Here is a 21206-nt window from a genome sequence, read left to right on the forward strand (position 1 = left end):
ACCCTGTGTCATCTTACGCGTTGGCGAGCGGGCCCCACCCCTGCTCGCCAACCGGGCCCCAACCCCACTTGCCAACCGGAAGATGCAGGCCTAAGTTATTGAGTTGGGCATAAAATTAGATGGAGGACCAGATCACTGGGAACAAATTTATGTTCTGAACAGAAGTACACCTAGAAGTAAGAGGGGGTTAATAAATGATTTAGCGACAGGATGTAATACTGGAGCTTCAGTGGTAAATGACATAGGCAGAATTTTTCCCTTGTTGGGCGGGCGTTTCAGCACGCGATTCACGCTGGTGGTTGCTTGGCCGCTCCCAGGCCCGCCCACTGTGCCCACTTGATGAGGTAAAAATTCTATCCATAGATCTGGCCACATTAAAAGGGGCAATTAAAAATCTTTAAAATGCAACTGAAAAATATTCTCCAGAAAGGGGACACCAATCAAGGCACTCAATTACAGGAAAATCAGGTCATGACAATTCACTTGAAGGATATAGTAAGCAGATTAGAGAATCATGCAAAAACAATCAACGAATTAATTAGGGAAGACAGTCATGCTTTTGCAGAAGTGGCCCAAAATGATGTGTGTGTTATGTACAGGTCCTGGCTGGTGGAACAAGCCCAACAGAATATGAGACAGACACATGAGCACAAATTCGCCTTATAGATCTCTAATGAACATTTAATTTCCCTGTCAATGTATAAAAATAGCATCACAGCCTGCCAGCTCAGGGGATTGGCTCAGTCTTACCCTATTCAGGTCAAATGTGAAACTACTAATTGGAACATCATCGGTTATTTCTGTATCTACCAGTGGTAATGGGTGAGACTGGACCATTGCCAATATATCAGGTAGAAAACATAGGATTGATTCAGGATGGCAGTCATATACAATATCACAATACCTATCCATATGCAGTAAATTTGGGAGATTATGTATTAGGAGCTTGGCTGGAAGGGTGTAACAGAAAGAGAGAAGTGATTATGTGCCCGAATGAGATAAGGGGCCACCCCGAAGTAACATGTGGGTTTAATCAAACGCATGTAAATTGTATAATGGAAGCTATTCGAGCTGACTTGAAGCCAACACAAACTGCATATGTCGGAGAGGCGGAACACTGTATTACCACTATAGGAAAAGAATATAATTATGGATACGAAAATCCATGCCCCGTTCCTGAAATAATCTTTTCTTTTACCCCAGGAACACATGTCAGAATTGGTGGTCGAGAATTGATGAATATTTACCATCGCAATATCACAGAAACTAAGTGTAAAAGATAGGATGAAAGGACGTTGATGGGAGTTTGTGGAAAGATTTGGTTGTGGATGTCCCACAACTGCCAGAACCATTAAAATAATTGAGGGATCACTGCTAAATCCGAGAAAGTGCATTTCCGCTTGCAGCAACATAATGAGTATATTAATAAAAAAATTGATATCAAAATTACCACACGCTGGGAGGATTTATGGAATTGGAGCATGAATGTGAATATTCATCCATGGATTAGGATTATAGCACATGTATTGGTCTGTGTTCAGATACTGATAATTCTATTTCTGCTAATTAACTGCTGAATACAGCAATGTGTAAATGAAGCGTATCTACAACTGCCCTCATGAGTGACTGAACTCACACTATGACCTCTACATGTTTTGCAACTGCAATGGGATATAAAAAAAAGCTCTAACTGGATAAATGACAAAAAATTGGGATTTTATATTATAAAATACTGCTATAATTTTGTATTTTAAAGGTGGGAAGCTGTAGGCCGACAGCCACAATCACCAATTTTTATAATTTTATTTTTGCTTCACTTTTGATTTTTAAGTGAACCTGCAATGAATCTCACTTTGTAGACATTGATTTAAACCTAAATATGATTATGCTTTGATTATTAGCCAATTATATAACAAACAATATTATTAACTGTAGACTTGGACTTTTTCCCATGGATTTTTCTTGCACCTCATATTCACAGCTAAAGTTTTAACTGACATTGATTTTTTTCAAGATGTGCTGCTAAAAAACTAAGTTATTTTTCTATTTTTAAAAAGAGGAAGTGTTACTGTATTGACTCCGATGACACTTGAACTACAAGCCAGGACAATGAGTAGTTTTACATGGGGTGATCAACTATGGTGTGGAATCAGGAGATAGAGTTTGATTGATGGACATACAACCTGACTGATGGGGAGACACCAGCAAAAGATGCATAAACAACTTGAATATTATGAAGTTTTGCAGTGCCTGTGAGAAGAATTGATAAGAACTTATGTTTACCAGCCTTGTTTTGAGAATATCTGAACAAGGTCACGAAAGACTGGAATGGAGCCAGAAATTTGGCTTAAAGGGACACTTCTTCCAGGATTCGGGGCTGAAGCCAAGGGTGGAATAGTCAACTACTGAGGACTACGGAGGAAGTGACTGGCTGAAAAGTCCACCCCCATATATAAGGTTGTTTAGGGACTTGGTAATGTATGTTAAGAGGAAATGCTACCGATTTAGGGTGCTGTCATGGAACAGACTATGTTGAGGTTATCCATTTTGAGGAGCTGTCTTGGAACAGACCAATTTGGGGTTATTGTTCATGCTTTAAAAAAATGTCTTTCTTCTTTTCTTCAGATATATATAAAGTGCTTTCTCCTTTTAATAAAGTTATCTTTCTTTCTTTTTACTTCTTTCTCTTTTTATATTATCAATTATAATTGTCATATCATTATTTTTACTATAATTATCATTATTCAATTTTCGACAAAATCATTCTTTTAACTCATTATTGGCATTATTACTCATCCCTGTTACACCCAGAGTATGGCTCCTAAGTGAGACTCCACAAGGGACCCTTTCCACTCTCCCAGATCATTGAGGGTTATAACGCATGTGCCACATTCCCTCAATTCCTAGTAGCTGTAGAATGTGTTGCATTACCTGACCGGTGAACTGACTTCCTTGAACGGATTCCACAATTTGAGGTAAACCCCACCTTGTAAGCACTTCTTGCATTAGTGATTTAGCTGCCCACAGCGCAGTTGCAGATTTTCAGGGGAATAACTGAAGTTATCCACCAGCACCTGACAATAATTATTCCCCCTCTTTGTTTGAGGTAAAGGTCTGAAAAAAGCAATTTGGATCCCTCGACACAGACCCTCAACTCTCCAAGTGTATCCCATAGGTGTCTCCCTCTTTTGTGGATCAGGATTATTAGCAGCACAGATCAAACATTGCTGACACATATCCTCCACATCCTTTCTCATCTCAGGCCACCATCCAACATGCCGAAGCCTTTTCCAAGTGGTTTGCAGTCCCAGGTGCATCTACTCTCAAACCTTCATAGACCAATGGCATCATTTCCCGGTGACATGTCTCTGGTACTATTCATTTATCATCAAACATCCCTCGTTTTATGTTCCTTTTGGAATACCCCGCAACAGTCTTTCTATGGCCTCCCCTCTATTCAAAGCCTCAGCGGCTGCCTTCAGTGCTGGATCTTTGGCTAGATCAAGGGGCAATGGTATTCCCTTGGGTCTCACATTTAGTAACGTCTTGTGCCTTTCCCCCTGAAAAGGGGTCCAATGATATCCCCGTTTTAGCCCCCATCTTGGTCATTTCTTCGGCCTCACAATTCCCCTCCTGTCTGGGTTCTGATTTAAAATGCGCTTTCACTTTATGGATGTGGTGCTGCTCTGTGCTTTGCCGGATTGCTTGCAAAATAAACTGTAAAAAGGGTTTAATCGTCAGTGGCCACAGGTGGGATGAGGTTTCCGGTGATAATTAACAATAAAATAAAAGTTTTCAGAGCTCATTTGCACCATGTCCCTGCCCATATTACAGAGTCACATGAGGGGACTTGTTTTCCTTATTTTTATAAATCTTTATTTTTAATGCTATAAATCTCCAGCTCCCTGAAGCAGCTCTGTGCCTTCAGGGAGCTTTCTGTGAGTGCACCCACACGCATGCACAAATTTCCACGTTCGTTCTCCTCCTACCCAGCCCCCAGCCCAGGCAGTGCTGAGCAGTTTAGTGCGCAATTCAAACTATTGACCATTGGGCCTACTCTGGGCCTGCTCACCGCGCCCGCCCGATGAGGGAAAACCTTTCCCTATCTGTGGAATTTATACTTTTTGGTAAAACCGACAACCGAGTCCAGACTCCATGGGCAGAATTTTCCCGTTGGCGTACAGGGGCAGGCTCCGCACGCACGCGTGTAAAATGACATGCGGTGATGTTGGGTGAGCGTCCCCATGTCGCCGCGTGCCATCGCAATATTTTGTTCGGCGGATGCGCGATGATCTCCAAAGCGCGGCCGCCATTAATTAATGGGCCACTTAAGGCCTTTGAAGTGCCAATCGATGGCGATTTTTTGCCGCCTGTGCAATCTTCGGGTGGCACACGGCTCAATGGGCAGGCGGGTAGGACACATTTGTATAAACCTCAACCATGGGTGGGATAAGAGGGGTCAGTGGGGTCGCGAATGTGCTCTGGCAAATAATGTTTTCTCAAAGTTACTGATACTTGCCTGTGTGATCTGCAATACTTCAAAACGCATACCAGCTGCTTTTTCTGAACTCTTAACCTTCAGGTCAGCACTCTGTAGTGAGGAATCTTTTTTGGGCCTGCAGGTTTCAGGAAGCCTTCCTTTAGCCTGGGAATGGGAGCTGAGCTGTCCACAGGAGGCGCCTCCTCTGAGAAGAAAGGGAGGGTTGGGAGGGGGAGGAGGTCAGGAGTGCACATTCACCCTCCAGGGGAGCCACCTTTGGGAGGACAGGCACAGGCACAAGGGGCGCAGGGCCAAGAGGCAGTCCAAGGTGGAAGGGGCCGCAGAAGATGCCACTATCCTGCTGCCAGGGTGTACAGGCGGCGAAGCAGCTACCTCAACATGTCTGAGGTGCAGTGCCGAAGGAGGCTCCATCTCTCAAGAGAGACAGTCAACTATATCCGTCAGATGATTGGGCCTGAGACATCCGCTAACTGTGTGGGTGGACACCCTATGCCAGTGGCTCTGAAGGTCACAGCTGCCCTCAACTTCAATGTCTCTGGCTCCTTCCAGGGGTCAGTGGGTGATCTTTGCAGTGTCTCCCAATCAGCTGTCCACACTTGTGTCAAGCAGGTTATAGACGCTCTGTTCAATGACTTTCATCCACTTCCGTTGGGACCAGGCAAGCCAGACACAGTGAGCCAGAGGCTTCGTGGCCATTGCTGGCTTCCCCCATGTCCAGGGTGCTATAGATTGTACACATGTGGCCACCAAGGCGCCAGCATGTGAGCCCAGCGTCTTCGTCAACAGGAAGGGCTTCCACTCCATGAACGTGCAGATAGTGAGTGACCACAGGATGCTGATTCTACAAGTCTGTGCAAGGTACCCAGGCAGCTCCCACGATGCCTACATCCTCAGACACTCCCAGGTGCTGGGACTCTTCAGTGCTCCAGCCCGGCTGGATGGGTGTCTGCTGGGTGACAAGGGCTGTCCCCTCAGAAGGTGGCTCATGACGCCTGTCCGCCATCCAAGAACAGAAGCTGAGCAGCGGTACAATAGGAGCCACGCCTCCACAAGGGCTGTGGTGGAGAGAGCCATCAGTCTTCACAAGATGTGCTTCTGATGCCTAGACCACTCAGGGGGCGCACTCCAGTACCCCCAGATCATGTGTCAGTGATAGTGGTTGCATGCTGCGCTCTCCACAATCTTGCACATGAAAGGGGGGACGCAGTGGACGATGAAGATGTCGGCGCAGTGGCTGCGGATGCACACGATAAGTCCAGCAGTGAGTCTAAGGATGAACATGCACAGGGAAATGCTGAGGGGGTAGGTGCTGACCCGGGCATACTCCATGGAAGCAGGGTCACCTGAGGTGCTTTAATCCAATGAACCTTCAGCTAGCACACCACAGATAGCCCTCCAGGATAAGCCTGGGCTGTAGGCTCCATACTCGATATCTAAGTGCAAAATCTGCCTGGTTAGGGACAGTAACTAAGGGCCTTGTTAATAACGCTGAATGTCCCACAAAGCATTCATAACATTTTTGGAAACTTGAAAAGAGGCAGCCTCAGCCATGGTCACATGTTTGAATTTAATATCACAAGGAAAGAAACTATAGGAAACAAAATGAAAAAGGTGTTCAAAATCAAAGCAAATCATAAAGACCTCATCTTGGGCCAGCACAAAAGCACCAGTAATAAACCCGTGGTGTGCCTAAGATGCCTTGTGTTTACGTTTTCGGGTGCTACGTCTTGGTGCTGCCCCCTCGCTGGGAGCGGCATCTGAGACAGCCTGCTCACTCTGCTGTCCTGTTGGCCTCGATGACCTTTGCAGTCATCCTCTGGCCCGTGAAGTCTGTGCTGGCCCCGCCTGAGAGGGAGCTGCCAGTTCCACAGCTGGCATCTCCCCGGTCGTCGCAGCCTCGCCAGATGCAATGGTCACTGGGAGAGGGACGGAGGAGCTGCCGCCCTCATCTGGAGTGCCCTGAGAGGAGCCCGCAGAGACGACAGGCAGTTGCTGCGCCAACGTGAGGTCACTTTGGATCTCCCTGCTCACCGTGGATGGATGGGCACCGAGCTGGGACACTTGGTGCCCAGACCATCTCCCACACAGGCACTGACCAGCTAAGGTCAATGCTGATGTAAGGACTTGCTGGTCAGAGCGCATCCCCAGGATACCCTGATGGGTCTCCTGGAGGAATCTCTCCACGAGAGATGTCACTCTCTCCATGGAGGAGGCATGGTGCTCGGACATCTGGCTCGTTGCTTCAGCGAGCATCTGCGTAGACTCCTCCGCCACAGAGACCAAGCCAAGCATAGCTTCATGTATCTCCCCCAGACGCTCCCGCACACCCGGCTGCATTTCCTGCACCTGCTGCGTCGCGGACGACTCCAGAGACACATCATCAGGCACCGACTGAGCATGTGCCTGGTCCCCTGTAGTCCTCTGAGTGCTGGCGCCATGGGCACTCTCTGTCCCAGCCAGCTCCTCCAGCGACTGTGAAGTGCCCTCACTGCTGTGCGCCAAGACATTAGCCTATGTTCTAATTCCCACTGAGGTACTAGGCTGATGCCTGCCTGGCAGAGATGGTGTGACGCTAGTGAGACTTCAGGGTCCTCAGGTGTGAGAGGGGGCCTCTGCTGCTCCTCCTCCCGGCCCTGCTCTGCTGATGCTGAAAGGAAGAACAAGGACATTGGATCAGTTATCGTGATAATGTGCATCCCTGTTCCCTGGATCATTATGCACTCATCCTTCCATAAGCAATGATCAAGCCATGTTGCAAACTTCAATCACTGAACATTCAGCACTGTCATCGCTGTTGGGAGAACAATAGTGACCTCACTGCTGGGCACACATACCTGCCTGTGGCACCCCAGCCTCACTGACGCCAGTGGACCAGGGCGTATGGCGCCTCTCCAAATCTAGGGCCTCCTGCACAAAATGGCTGAGAATCGCTAACTGCACCTGGCTGTCACCGGTCCTCACCTACTCTGCTACATTATGTGCATTCTTCTCCTGAAAAGGAGAGAAGAGCATTGATTTGTGCAAATTGTACACGGGGTCTCTTTGCGGACGGCCCACCCCAACCAGAGTGGGACATATCAGGGCTCCAGTGCCTCCCCACCACGCTGCTGCCGAAGACCCACAGAAAGATGCTAGGCCTGTTCCCCCACCTCCCTCCCCGCCCTTGGCCAAATGCTGCCTACATCACATTAGGCACCACACGGTCTAACCTTCCATAGCAAGAAGGTGCAAGCACGTGGAGTGCAGAGCGCAACAGATGATTCGTTGCCACGCCACCTTGAAGCTCCCCTCCCAGCATGTCATCACCCTGACTTTGACATGTCCTGGCGTTCCAGCACTGCACCTAGGTGCAGCTCCTCCAGGTTGCCCCCAATACAGTCATGTGGGTCTCAGTGTACCACATGCTGCGGAGGCAGAACCCATCTCTTCACCACCTTCTCAGGCTGACCTCGGCATGGGCAATATCTGCTGGCCCACCCAGCAAAGGACACATACCGTCAATGATTCAATGCAGTCACTACACTCAGAATTTTTGTGGGGGGTGTGGCAGGGTGTTGGCAGCAGGGGGGAAAGCCGATCTGCTGGGTTAAAGGACCAATGCCAACATTGTCCTCACCGTGCCAGAGCGCAACAAGTCATTGAAGCGCTTGTGACACTGGATCCAAGTGCGCTGCACCACGTTGTGGGAGCTCACCACCTTTGTCACCTCCTCCCAGGCACGTCTGGTCATGTGGGGGGCCTCCGCCTCCTGTCCTGTGGTACCAGATCCTCCCGTCCTGCTACCACCTCCTCGAGGAGGGCAGCAAGGCAATCATTGGAAAAATGAGGGGCACAATGCCCCCCTGCCCTACCCTCCTGCTTGGCCTGCTCATCAGCAGCACGTTGGGAAGCCCTTCCACTGGCCATGATTCACAGCCTTTGAAAGGCTGCAGCAACTTTTTAAAACGAGGCCGCCGGGTCACCATGGGGCCCGGCGGCCATTGCAGTCCCGCCGCCGCCCGCCCACTCCCACTGTCCTCGGGAGCCGCAATTCACCTTAATTGGCCTGCCCAGGTAAAATGGCGGGGTGTGTGTGTGTGTGTGTGTGTGTGTGTACATGAGTGATGTTGTGTCTTTCAGGGTGAATGCGTGAATAAATAATCCTCTTTACATAAACCCATGAAAGCTTGGTGCTGCTATGTAAGCTGACCACACACTCTGGAGGGCTAGGAAACACACGCGTCTTCCTTTTCAAAAAAAACACACAGATTACATTCAGTTACGGAAAGGGTAAAATGGGTATTAATTCAATGCCAATCCTGTTCATAACAGAATTGGGTGCTGCATCCAGGAACTGAACCAAAGGGACTAAAACAGGTTGAATCTGACATTAAAAACATAAATTGGAAGCAAAAGGGGAAGTTCAATAGCTGAAATTGTTTCTTTAATACAAAAGTTTGAGTAATAACACTGGAAAGTAGAATGGCTAACTTTAATGTGAAATCATCCATAGAACAGGAGGATTTAACTTTTCAGGAGTTAACGGTCTTAACCATTGAACAGCTTAAAGCAGTAGCTGACCAGGCAGAAGATATAGATCCTGAAACAGACCAGGTTAGCCAAAATTTGCTTAGATGAGTGGAAGCTAAAGTTAGAGTTTCAGGCAAGAACAGGGGAAGGAAAAACGGAGAAAGAGAATACCAAGAGAAAGAGAGATGGAAAAAGAGAGAAAAAAGAGAGAGGGGTATACAGAGAGAGAGAGAGAGAGAGAGAAAGAGACAGAAGAGAGAATTTCTGAGAGACACGGAGAGAGAATTCTAGGAGAAAGAGCTAGAGAGAGCATTCCAAAAGGAAATTCTTGGGAAGGAGTTACAAGCACAAAAGGAAAGTGAAATAAGGCAGATTGAATTGACTATGGAGAAAGTGTCTTTGTAGAGTGGAGAAATAGCTGATGCAAATAACTCCATAGCTCAGAGACAAGCTTTGATTTCTTAAAGTATCCTGATAGTTGCCCAAATTTGAAGAAGATTTTGTTGAAACCTTCACATCTTTTGAGAAGCTGCAAGACCAGTTAAAAGTGGCTGGCAAAGGTTTGGACTCTCCTAATGCAAGGTCAGATAACTGGGAAAGACCGCAAGATTTATTCCATGCTGCCTGCCAAGAGCTTTGGAAGCTATCAACAAGGAAAAAGTGCTATTCAGAGTGGTTATGAGTGAGTCCCAAAAGCATAGCACTAGAGATTTTGGAATTCTTGCAAAAAGCTCATTTAAACCTTCCTCAAATTTGAAAAAATAAAACAGTTCGTATTTGACCAGCAGGTGTGAGCACTCAAAATTAACCACATGTACAAGGAGTTCAAGAACTGCCTTCTGTAAATCCTTTCATTAACTGAATGCTTGATTGACAGTTTTATGAGCTTCTAAGAGGGGCATTTTTAAAATAAACTGGAGTTTAAATGCCTGAATGTTTTGTTTTTAAATTTCCTGAAAATTTCAAAGAGATGCTGCCTGGTCTGCTGAGTATTTCCAGCATTGTCCCCTTTTATTCCAGGTATCCAGCATCTGTAATATTTCACCTCTGTTAAAGAAATGATTCTATTTTCATTTCCTAGCTAAGAGTTATTACAACATTTGTGCAATTCTACTGAAAAATATATCAAACTATGTTCAACAATAACAAGATGGAGTAAATACTGAAAAATGACAAACAAATGAAATAAATGAAAACAAAGTACTGCAGCTGGATCTTTGCAAATTTGATTGCAGACATTAAAGTCATTTTAGCTGTCTCAACAATATTCATATTCATTATTGGTTGTTTCTTTGAAACCTAAAATAGTAAAACAATTGCTTGCAGTAAAAAATAAAAACCCATAACTCTCAAATCCTATTTGTATTAGTGCAAGGAATGAGTACAAGAAAATATGTACTTTCCTTTGCAAGGTAAAAAAGAATGATAATTTTTTTTGCTAATGATAAGTAATGATGCATATTCTGATCATATCTTCCATCTATCTTCTGGAACAGTGGCCAGAATCTTCGGGTCGGCGAGCGGGGGTGGGGCCCGTTCACCAATGCGTAAAATGACGTGCGGTGACGTCAGGCATGTGTCCCGACGTCACCGCGTGTCATTCCGATTTTCAGTTTGGCGGGCGCACACCAGAGTTGGCTGCGCACCCGCCGAATTGTCAAAGGCCTATTAAGGCCATTTAAAAACTAATTAAACCACTTAACATAGCTGCCTGTTTAACCTTAAGGTTGGCGGGCAGGCGAAGAGCCCAGATGGCCTTCGCATTTTTCATGAAACCTCATCCACGGGCGGGATGAGGTTTTATGAATGGTTTATAAGTGAAATAAAGATTTTCATTAAAATTCAGAGACATGTCCCAGCTCATGTGACACTTTCACATGAGGGGACATGTCCAAAATTTTTTTTTTCTTTCTTAAAATTTTTGAAACTCAAACTGATCTCCCTGAGGCAGCTCTGTACCCGCACAGGGAGTGCTCAGCGCTTCTGGGTGTGCGTCATGTAAAATGGCGGTGCGCAGCCGGCAATCGGCTGTGCGCCCGCCCGCTCCTGCTCCCGCCCAACCCCCCGACAGGGAGAAAATTCTCCGTAGTGTGTTTTGGCAAAAATAAATAGCTTTAAAAATGTACTATATAATGAATGGCTCTATCTCATGTTCATGCAGACTGTGATTAATTACCAGGTCTTTGGCAGTAAAAAGGACTAATTAAATTGCAAGTTTCTTAGGTTTCTTACAGCATGCTCATATTCTAAGGTTGAGGGGTGGGGGTGGGGGTTGATTTTCTCAGTGGGCTATGTATAATGGAACTTTAAACCCATTCTTTATAAATTCTTTAGAAATACTTAAAAAGTGCTGTCCTCTTTTAAGGTTTATCTTTTCCAAAATGCGTTTCTCTTTTTGTCACTGTAGCCTGCAAGAGCAGCCCATTGGCCTTTCCAGTGGACCTAAATAAATCAAGAATACACAACAACCTCACTATAGTTAGCAAAGGCCATTTATAGCTACATACTCTCTGGCCATGGTGGGATGGATTAAATGCAGCCCGTCATGGTGGGAAACATGGTGAGTGGGCCCATTATTAGAGAGGCCCTGTGTCAGTCTCCCAGCAGTGGGGAAAGCCTCCTTAGATTGAGTGGGAGGGTGAAAGAGGCTGATTTGGGATTCCCAGCCACCGAGGGCGGGGTGTCAATTAATGAGTCAATTGATACCCATTATCCCTGACCCTGCCACAATTTAGTGGTGGCTCATGGATTAAATGACTTTTCTGCACCCTTAGAATGTCACCCAGCAAACCCTGTCATGTGTGCCAGCAGTCTCCTGTGGTAGGGGTGCAGTCCCTTGCAGTAAAGAACTCAGGCAATCTCAGGAGCTCAAGGGGCATTGCATTGGAAAGGGGCTCCGCTAAAAGCCAGCCCCTACTCTTGCCTCTGACACCCTTCCCTCTTTCCCACTACCTCCATCCCGTGATCTCCATACCCCCCTTCACTCACCTTTGGTCTAGGGTCCTTCGCTGATCCTGGGCCCCTGGTAACCATGCGCTATGGAGGTCCAAGAAACGTCAGCCAGGATTCTAACAGAGGTCTTGTCCACCAGTTGGAGAACCAGCGGGAAACCCTATCCGTTGTGTGGGGGAGGCCCAAAGGAAACTAGTGCCCATCAGTAGAATTGAGTGGTCACCATTGGACCTTCCTTACAATTGAGGTCCCTGGGCAATAGAATTCTTATCTGCTGAGAGCTGCCGCCCAGTCAGGGGCCAGTAATTGTCCACTACTGCCAGTGGACCTGGCAGATTTCCCCTAGCTGCTTAACCTTGACATTTAATAATGATATGTAAATGTAAAATCTTCAGACGTATTTTCAAAGGCCAATTATTTATCATTTAGACATGGCTCCTTAAGTGGGCAACATCTGAACATATTTTGTTTGTGTGTAGACATCCAGAATAGCTTTAAAATTGTTCTCAATATTAGATTGCTTTTATACATTAATTTTCACAGTTCTACTTAGATGCACAGCTATCTTTTCATCTAAAAATCAAACAGAAATAATATTATTTGTACATAAAGAGCAAAATCATTAAAAAACAATTATTGTCACATTCCCTACCTCCATGTGTTGTGTGAAGGAATCTTTAGGATTACACATCACAGAAGAAAATCTGTGACTGTTTCTCAGACAGTACTGGCTCTTGCTTTCTGACATTGGGAAAATTTGCCGAATGACAGTCAATCTGCCGGTCAATCTCTTTGCCAGCTCCCGAATATCTGCATCATTTATTTCCTTAGTTTAACAAAAATAATGCAAATTAGATAATTGATCAGTTAGAGGAATAGCCTTCTAAATTCACTCCATGCATTCTTTAATTGGAGTGCTCATGCAAAGGCAAAAATAAGTTAAGAAGGTTAACCTTATTCTGTAGCAATCGCAATTTTTTTTTTGGGCTTTTTGTTAATATATGCAAAAACATTTTTCTTTGGTAAAGTCATGTACTACAATTACATCCATTAAATACAATTTATCTCATTTTAGTAACTACAGATTAATCACGATCTTTGGATATGCACAACTGTTGCATAAACAATTAACATTTACAGTGCATTTACTCTGCAAGCTCAGGGTAGGTGCAATGCAATTTTGATGTGCACCAACAATAAACTGACAGTGTAATTCTAAAGTTGAGATCCAAACTCACTTTGGAGTGAGACACCGAAGTGTGAGTAGTCTCATATCATTTAGGTTTGCCACTGAATGTCAAAACTGGGCTTATAAAGTGCTTTAAGGTTTGGAATCCCTGGAAATCTTGACCAAACCTCAGTGGTACACTAAATAGACCAGTGTTTATTTTTGTACATTCATAATTGTTTCAAGTTGACATTCTACTTGCACCCACCCTCCTCCTGACCTTCTACAAACTTGCATTTCTAACTGCTGTGAGAGTCCTGTGTATAACTATACCCAGGCAGGTGTGCAATTTTCTACTGGCCAAGGCTGTTTCTTCCTGCCTGGTTGGAACTGAAGTAAAGTGCACATGGTCCTACTTCGTTTGAACCCAAAGCTGAAACTACTGATCTGAGACTGGTGTGTAAATTCACCTTTAGATTTGTTTGAGAAAAAAATGGCAGCAGCTTCACGACAACTGAGGAAACCCAATTTCATTGGGGCTGAATTTTACAGCTCCTGGGGGCAGATTGGCAGATGCTGGGGGGGGGGCCATAAAATTGGTTGCCATGCCATGGGCACTGTTCCCAGTGCCTACCTGCCTATCCTGCTGCAACTTTACCAGCAGTGTGGAGGCATTGGAAGGCTACCTGTCCGTGGGCCAACTGACGCCCTTAAGTGGCCACTTAAATTCCTCAGTTTGCTGCTGCTGGGAATTTATGAGTGGTGGGGGAGGCCCATGCCAAGTGTGCAGCCGGCAGGTTTAACTGGTCAGACTGGTGGCTAGTCCAGGGGGTGCATGCCTCCTATACAGGTCCCTTATGCCCTTTGGTGCTCCCCCCACAGATCTTCCCATCCCTTCATTTCCCCTGTTCCCCCCTGCCCTGTCCATTTGGTCCACCCAAGTGTATCATAATCATAAAACCAGAAAATGCAGGGTTGCAGCTACTCAATGGGCAGATGGGAAATGTTGAGAATTATATGGAAACATTGAGGGGGCGTAATTGTGGGGTGAAAAAAAACTTGCCAACAACATATGGCCCAATTTGCTGTAAGTAAAAGAAGATGCCCGACTTTAAAGAAGTGCCAAAAAAGGCATGGGATTTTCAGACTTGAAGGTTCATTGGGATTTTATACTGTGACAATCAATTTTAATAAATTTTATACTGTAGTTGGATGAAATGGTAGGATTGTAATATGTAATTTTATTCCTGAAAAATTAACAGAGATTATAAAATACAATTTTATTGATATTATTCACTTTAAATAGGGCCCAATCACTGGGGCCTGCCAGCTTGACCCAGGCGAGATCTCAGACTTGCCTTAACATCTGGGCTCCATCACTGGATGCCTTCATCAGGACTGGCCAGAGTCCCAACAGTGATCACCACTCACCGCTTCTGGGACCAGAAATCTGCCAGTCATTTAACTGGCCGGCAGCTCTTGGAGGCTGGTCCTCCTTTCCGGGTAAGGGCAGAAGACCCATCTCAAGCCAATTAATGGCCGAAGGCTGTAAAATGGCTGCAGGATGAGCTGGCCAAGCAAGAGCAGCTCACCTCTGGCTTTTATTCCAGCCTGTCCTGTAAGATCCAACACTAGGGCCAGGATTTCCCGGTCGGCGAGCGGGGGGGCCAGGCCCCGCTCGCTGACGTGTAAAGTGACATGGGATGACGTTGGGCGGACCTCCCGACGTCACCCGTCTCATTTCAATTTTCAGGTTGGCGGGGGCTCAGCCGAATCAGCTGTGCACCCGCCGACCTGTCAATGGCCAATTGAGGCCATTGACAAAGTAATTAAAGTAATTAGTGGACCTGCCCGTCCAACCTTAAGGTTTGCAGGCAGGCCGGGAGCCCTGGTGGGCATTGGAGAAAGCATGTAGGTTTTTAAAAATTTAATAAAAGTGTATTTAAAAGTGATGGACATGTCCCAACCCATGTGACGGTGTCACATGAGGGGACGTCAGGGAAATATTTTTTCTGTTTTTAAAGATTTTTTTATTGTGGAGCCGATCTCCCTGAGGCAGCACTTAGCATGCGCAAAAAAGCGCACTCCTGGCTCAGGGAATCCCCCCCGCCCACACAGGGAGTGCATAGTGCTTCCTTGCAGACATCACACTGGGTGGGCCTTAATTGGCCCACCCATGTAAAATGGCGACGCACCCCAATTGGGGTGCCGATTGGAGGCATGCCCCACTCCTGAACATCCCCCCCCAACGGGGGGAAAATTCTGCCCCAGAAGTTAAAGGGGGCTTATTTAAAGTGAATAATATCAATAAAACTGTGTTTTAAAATCTCTGTTAATTTTTCAGGGATAAAGTTACATACTATATTCCTACTATTTTATCCAACCACAGTATAAAATTTATTAATTTGATTGTCACAGTATAAAATCCCAATGAAACTACAAGCCTGAAAATTCCATGCCATTTTAGGTATTTCTTTAAAGTCGGACATCTTATTGTACTTTCAGCAAATTGGGCCATATGTTGTTGGCAAGTTTTTTTCACCCCACAATTATGCCCCTTCAAAATTTCCATATCATTTTCAACATTTCCCATCTGCCCATTGAGTAGCTAGCCAGCTGCAACCTTGCATTTTTGGTTTTATGATTATGATGCACTATGGAACAATTAGAATGAGAAATGAGAGACACTTGTTGGTGGGATCAGGTGAAACGGGCAGAAGTGGCCTTTGAGCCTGAAGATTGCACCTGTCAAATTCTTCACATTCTGCAGCTGAGAATGTTATTTTGAAGCAATTATGTTGGCATAAAATTCTGGAGACATGACCCAGAAGCTGCTTCTGGTAGCCTGACAACTAGAAGATTTGATCCCCATCCTTTGCCCAATCACCCAATCCCTCATCCCCATGCATGGTGAGGGCTTCTCAAGATAAAAAAGGGCATTCCATTGCAATTCCATTCTATTAAAAATCTCTTTTAATGGCATTATTATGGAGGGAGAGGATGAGCAGGAGAAATAGCAGCAGAGAATTGTGGAAAGGAGAATGAGACAATGTTTAAGGAAGTTCCATCCCATCAATTATGAAATCCCTCAAAGAACATATGGCTAACATAGCTTGATGAAACTTTAATCCAGGATAAGAATTCATTCCATCAAAGAGGCCCGCTGTCTACCTGAAGACACTCTGATTCCCGCCACTTTGTTCTGTCTGTGACTATGAAGGTGAAGGCTACATTCAATTTATATGCCAAAGGGTAATTTCAAGCAGTCTCATGGGATTTCTGAAATAGCAGCCAAGATACACTGCAGGCATGTATTTGTCAGGTTACTGATGTACTTTATTGCAAGATAAGGAATTGACTGATTTTGGCATTATCCCAAGGCAGCAGTGAGATAGGGCCATTCAATTTTACAGGGTTACCGATATTCCCAAGGTTAACAATTCAATAGATGGCATCCACTTCTATTGACAAAGTTGAGACAAGTGCGTAGATGCTGTCAAAGCAAAGAGTACATACAAAGGATCCTGCACGTTAAATCTGATATGCTAAAAATTATCACAATGCATTCATCCTTTGAAATTTGGCTTTTCTTGGTCTCTTCCATGAAGAAAATCATGTCAATAAATGGCCTGGCCTACTCTGTGCTCTGATATATATAGTATAGACTTTCTCAGATATAACAACTAATTAAAGAGGCCAAAGCAGCACCAGAGAAATGCTACCAAGATGTCATGTTTCATTTTGAGTGATCAGTGAGAGAAGAGTCAGGCTCATAGCTTTCACAGGTCAGATGTGGTTCTATCGTCTGCTGCAGGCCAGACTAGATGTTACTTGTTGTGATTTGCAGAACTTCTCCAGACAAAAATGCCTTAGCCAACAGCTGTAGACACTGAGAAATAAAGAGGTCATGACTTTTGCTCAGAGCACACCTGTTGGTTGAAATCTTTCCTTCTGTTTAAGGCAGCCTATGTCTGTCCCCTTTGCCTTAAATTCTTCTCTCCTGCGTACAAATAAAAAGCCAATCCTTCTATCCAGTACATGTCACATCCTAGAATGTGACAACACATTAAGTCTCTTTGATCTACATTAGCACATCAACAAATATAGAGCTGGATTTTACGGGCCACTGTGATCCCCGGCACCCCGACTAAAAAGTGTGTCGGGAATCTACCTATGAAAATGTCAGCTGCCCTGCAGCCATTTTTCGCTCAGAGGGGCGCTAATTTACTTTGGACAAGACCTGTACTCTCTTGAAGAAACCAGAACACATGATCGCTTCTCGGCCTTTTGGCTAAGATCAAGTGTTGCAGGGGCGACACCATGGTCCTGCCAAGGCAAGGTCGGGATGGAAGGGCGATAACCAATCGCAATCGCAATCCAAATCCATACCGTGGATTACCTATCACCGTCCGAGTCACGGTGAACCACAGCGAAGGAGGATCACCTATGGATCGGGGCTTCTTCACCAGGAGGATCCTGTTGAAGGCGTGCGGCTTCCAAGCTACGGAGATCTTCACCCTGCACGACTCCCGCAAAGGGGGTTATTTTGACGTCACGTTCAAGCGGGTAGCAGACTGCGTCCGGCTCCTGAGGGTGTTCGAGGAGAAGAGAGACCTGCCGGAGATGAAGATCCTGACGGCGGAGCCGCACTTTTCTCTGCCGTTGCAACGGGAACGTGAGGTGATGGTGCATGTGTACAACCCCTTCGTCCCTGTCGCCGACGTGGTCACCTTCCTCACCAGGTACTTCGATAAGGTGGGGAGCGGCACCGAGATTCGAGACGACTTGGGGATCTGGACAGGCAAACGCCTGTTTAAGGTCACGCTAAAGACCGATGGTAAGGGAGCCATTTTCCACCCTCCTTCCAGTTTCGCAATCGGGGGAAACCGTGGCTACCTGGTCTACGCTGGGCAACCCAAGCATTGTCGCTCATGCGGCAAGGCTGGCCATGTGGCGGCCAACTGCAGCGCCTCCCTCTGCAAGATCTGCAAACAGGAAGGGCACCAGACAAAAGACTGCAAACAGGCCAAGTGCTGCAACCTGTGTGGCGAGGCAAGTCACCTCTACAGGACCTGCCCCAAACGCTGCCGTACTTACGCACAGGCAGCCAAAGCCGACCAGGGGGAAGCAGAAGAAAGGTTCCGTGTCACTCCAACCACCAAGGCCCCCAGGGAGCTCAACGGGACAAAGGAGGACACAGAGAGAGACAAGGTGGAGAAAGAGATTGAGGCAACAGAGAGCCAATCAACAGCACTACCCCCTGAACCTCCCAGTCCTCAGGAATCAATGGAGGAGGAGGCAGCAGTGGAAAAGCAGCAGGGGGAGTGGCGGACGGTGAAGAAGAAGAAAAGTAAGAGGGAGCGAAGAAGAAGCAAAGGCGTTTCCCAGAGAAGCGGCAAGAGGCGTCTCCCATCCGACACGGATGACAAGGGCAGCAGCTCTTCGGATGATGAAGTGCCAGAGCGGCACCGACAGAAGAGGTGGCAAAGCTCCAGGGCGTTGGAGGACGAGACACCCGAGCTCCAGAAAATTGGAGACAACAAGGAGACCAGCGCACCCCAACTTTGCCTGCAACCTGAGGAGGCCAGTGCACCACAGCCCCTGGAATCTGGGAGCAGTGAGGCAATCATCGCACCCCAGCTCCAGGAAGCCGGGAACAGCAACACCCCAGAGGGGGTGAGTTTTGGAGAAGCTTCTCCAGCAAAGGTCATCTCAAAACCCGCTCTCTACGTGAACCTCCAGATGCCACTGGAGCAGAACACGGCCAAGGAGATCTACCTAAGCCCATCCAAAGTGAAGGAATTTGAGCTCACTACGGGTATGAAGGAGCAGACTAAAGGTCTGGGACTCTCAGAGACAGTGGGTTTGGTAGGAGAATAAATGCTTTAAAATGGGTTTAAAGATTGTATCCATAAATGTGCGTAGCATTAAATCTACTACGCGATGTGTTGCGACCTTGGACTACCTAGCCAAGGTCAAAGCTGACCTGTTGTTTCTGCAGGAGTGTGCGATACCGCACCTCAGCTCCTACAGGCAATGGTCACGATGGTGGTCCCACGGGCCATCGATCTGGTCGGGCGGAAACGACTCTCGTTCCTCCGGCCTGGGTATTCTGCTGCGGGGAGGCAACTTCACCGTCTCCGAGGTCAAGGAGGTGGTGGGCGGGCGACTCCTCGTAGCAGACGTAATGTACAAGAACGCCCCACTCCGGTTAATTAACGTGTATGGCCCGGCACAAGGGGCTGAGCGGCTGGAGGTTTTTCAGCAGCTCCCACTGCTGCTGGCGACCTCCAGGCCGGTCATTCTGGGCGGGGACTTCAACTGCATCATCGATGCGGCTGGACGATCCGGCAGGGCCGGAAGCAGATTGGACGCTACGTCCAGATCCCTGATGGAAACAGTTAAGGATGCCAAGCTGCACGACGTCTTCAGCAACCCTGCAGACGGAGCGCAGCGTAGATACACCTGGTCGCGGCCAGACGGGTCCATTCGTTCCAGGATAGACTTCCTGTTTGTGTCCCGTGCATTCACAGTCAGATCCACCGACGTCAAGCCGGTGTTCTTCTCTGACCACTGCCTCCTACTGGCGGACTGCCACTTGGAGGAAGACCTGAGGGTGGGCAGGGGGGCATGGAAGCTAAATGTGCAACTGCTGACCCCAGAGAACATTGAGGAGCTCAAGAGGGATTACAAAGGTTGGAGAACCGTGAAACCCCTCTTTGAGTCCCTGACACACTGGTGGGAAGTGATCAAGGGAAGCATCAAGAGGTTTTTCATCCGCAAAGGCACCCAGAAAGCTAGAAAAGAACAGAGGGAAATGTCCCGACTCCAGGAAAAGATGCAGAATCTGCTCCGGCTGCAGTCGATGGGGGTCGATGTCAAGGAGGAGCTCCAAGAGGTGAAGGGCCAGCAAGCCTCGCACTTTGCCTCGGAGGCCTCCAAGATCATCTTCCGTTCCAGAGTCCGCTCCGTGGAGCAGGATGAGACGTGCTCACGTTTCTTCTTCCAAAAGGTACACAGAGAGCGCTCTGTGATCAGCAGCCTGAAGGAAGAAGACGGCTCAGTAAAGTCATCACGGTCCGACATTCTGAGGATCAGCAAATCCTTTTATGCCGGACTGTATGACGTGAAGCCCACGGACAGCACGGCCTCCCAGTCCTTCCTGTCCTCTATCACGGAGGTCTTAGACCACAGTACGCGGGAGAGCCTAGACAAACCGCTAACTCCTGACGAACTGACTAAGGCCCTCGAGTCCTTCGAGAAGAGTAAAACCCCCGGAAGCGACGGCCTGCCGGCGGAGTTGTATTCGGCTCTGTGGGACTTGATCGGCCCAGACCTGCTAGAAGTGTACGAGAGTATGCTCCTGGCCGGCAGCATGTCAGAATCCATGAGGAAAGGCATCATCACCCTCATCTACAAGCACAAGGGGGAAAGGGAGGAAATTAGAAATTGGCGACCCATTTCACTGTTGAATATGGACTATAAGATTCTGTCCAAGGTCATCGCCAATCGGGTCAAATCCGCTCTGGAATTGGTGATTCACCCTGACCAGACCTGCTCTGTGCCAGGCAGGAAGATCTCTGACAGCCTGGCGCTGCTCAGGGATACGATTGCCTATGTACAGGACAGGGGTGTGGATACCTGCCTCATCAGCTTGGATCAGGAGAAGGCCTTTGACAGAATATCGCACACCTACATGGGGGATGTGCTCTCCAAAATGGGCTTTGGGGAGGGAATTCGAAATTGGATCCAACTGCTCTACACTAACATCAGTAGCGCAGTCTCAATCAATGGGTGGGAAACAGATAGCTTTCCGATTAAATCTGGAGTCAGGCAGGGCTGTCCTCTCTCGCCTGTCCTTTTCGTGTGTTGCATAGAACCCTTTGCAGAGTCCATCAGGAAGGACCCGGGCATAAGAGGAGTGACGATCCCAGGCAGTGGAGGCACTCAGGTAAAAGCCTCCCTGTACATGGACGACGTCGCCGTCTTCTGCTCGGATCCGCTGTCGGTGCGCAGACTGATGCACATCTGCGACCAGTTCGAACTGGCCTCGGGAGCCAAGGTAAATCGTGGGAA

General features: G+C 47.2%; 1 protein-coding gene across 1 annotated transcript in view; it reads right to left on the minus strand.

Moving 5' to 3' along the window:
* Positions 1-21206, minus strand: part of LOC144685834 (glutamate receptor ionotropic, delta-2-like) — a 428425-nt gene that overhangs the window by 133401 nt on the left and 273818 nt on the right. Inside the window, exon 6 of the mRNA XM_078550780.1 lies at positions 12615-12788. Coding sequence (XP_078406906.1) covers positions 12615-12788 — 174 coding nt within the window. The remainder of the gene's footprint in view (positions 1-12614; positions 12789-21206) is intronic.

The sequence above is a fragment of the Cetorhinus maximus genome, chromosome 10 (assembly GCF_964194155.1).
Source record: "Cetorhinus maximus chromosome 10, sCetMax3.hap1.1, whole genome shotgun sequence".
Classification (NCBI taxonomy): Eukaryota; Metazoa; Chordata; class Chondrichthyes; order Lamniformes; family Cetorhinidae; genus Cetorhinus; species Cetorhinus maximus.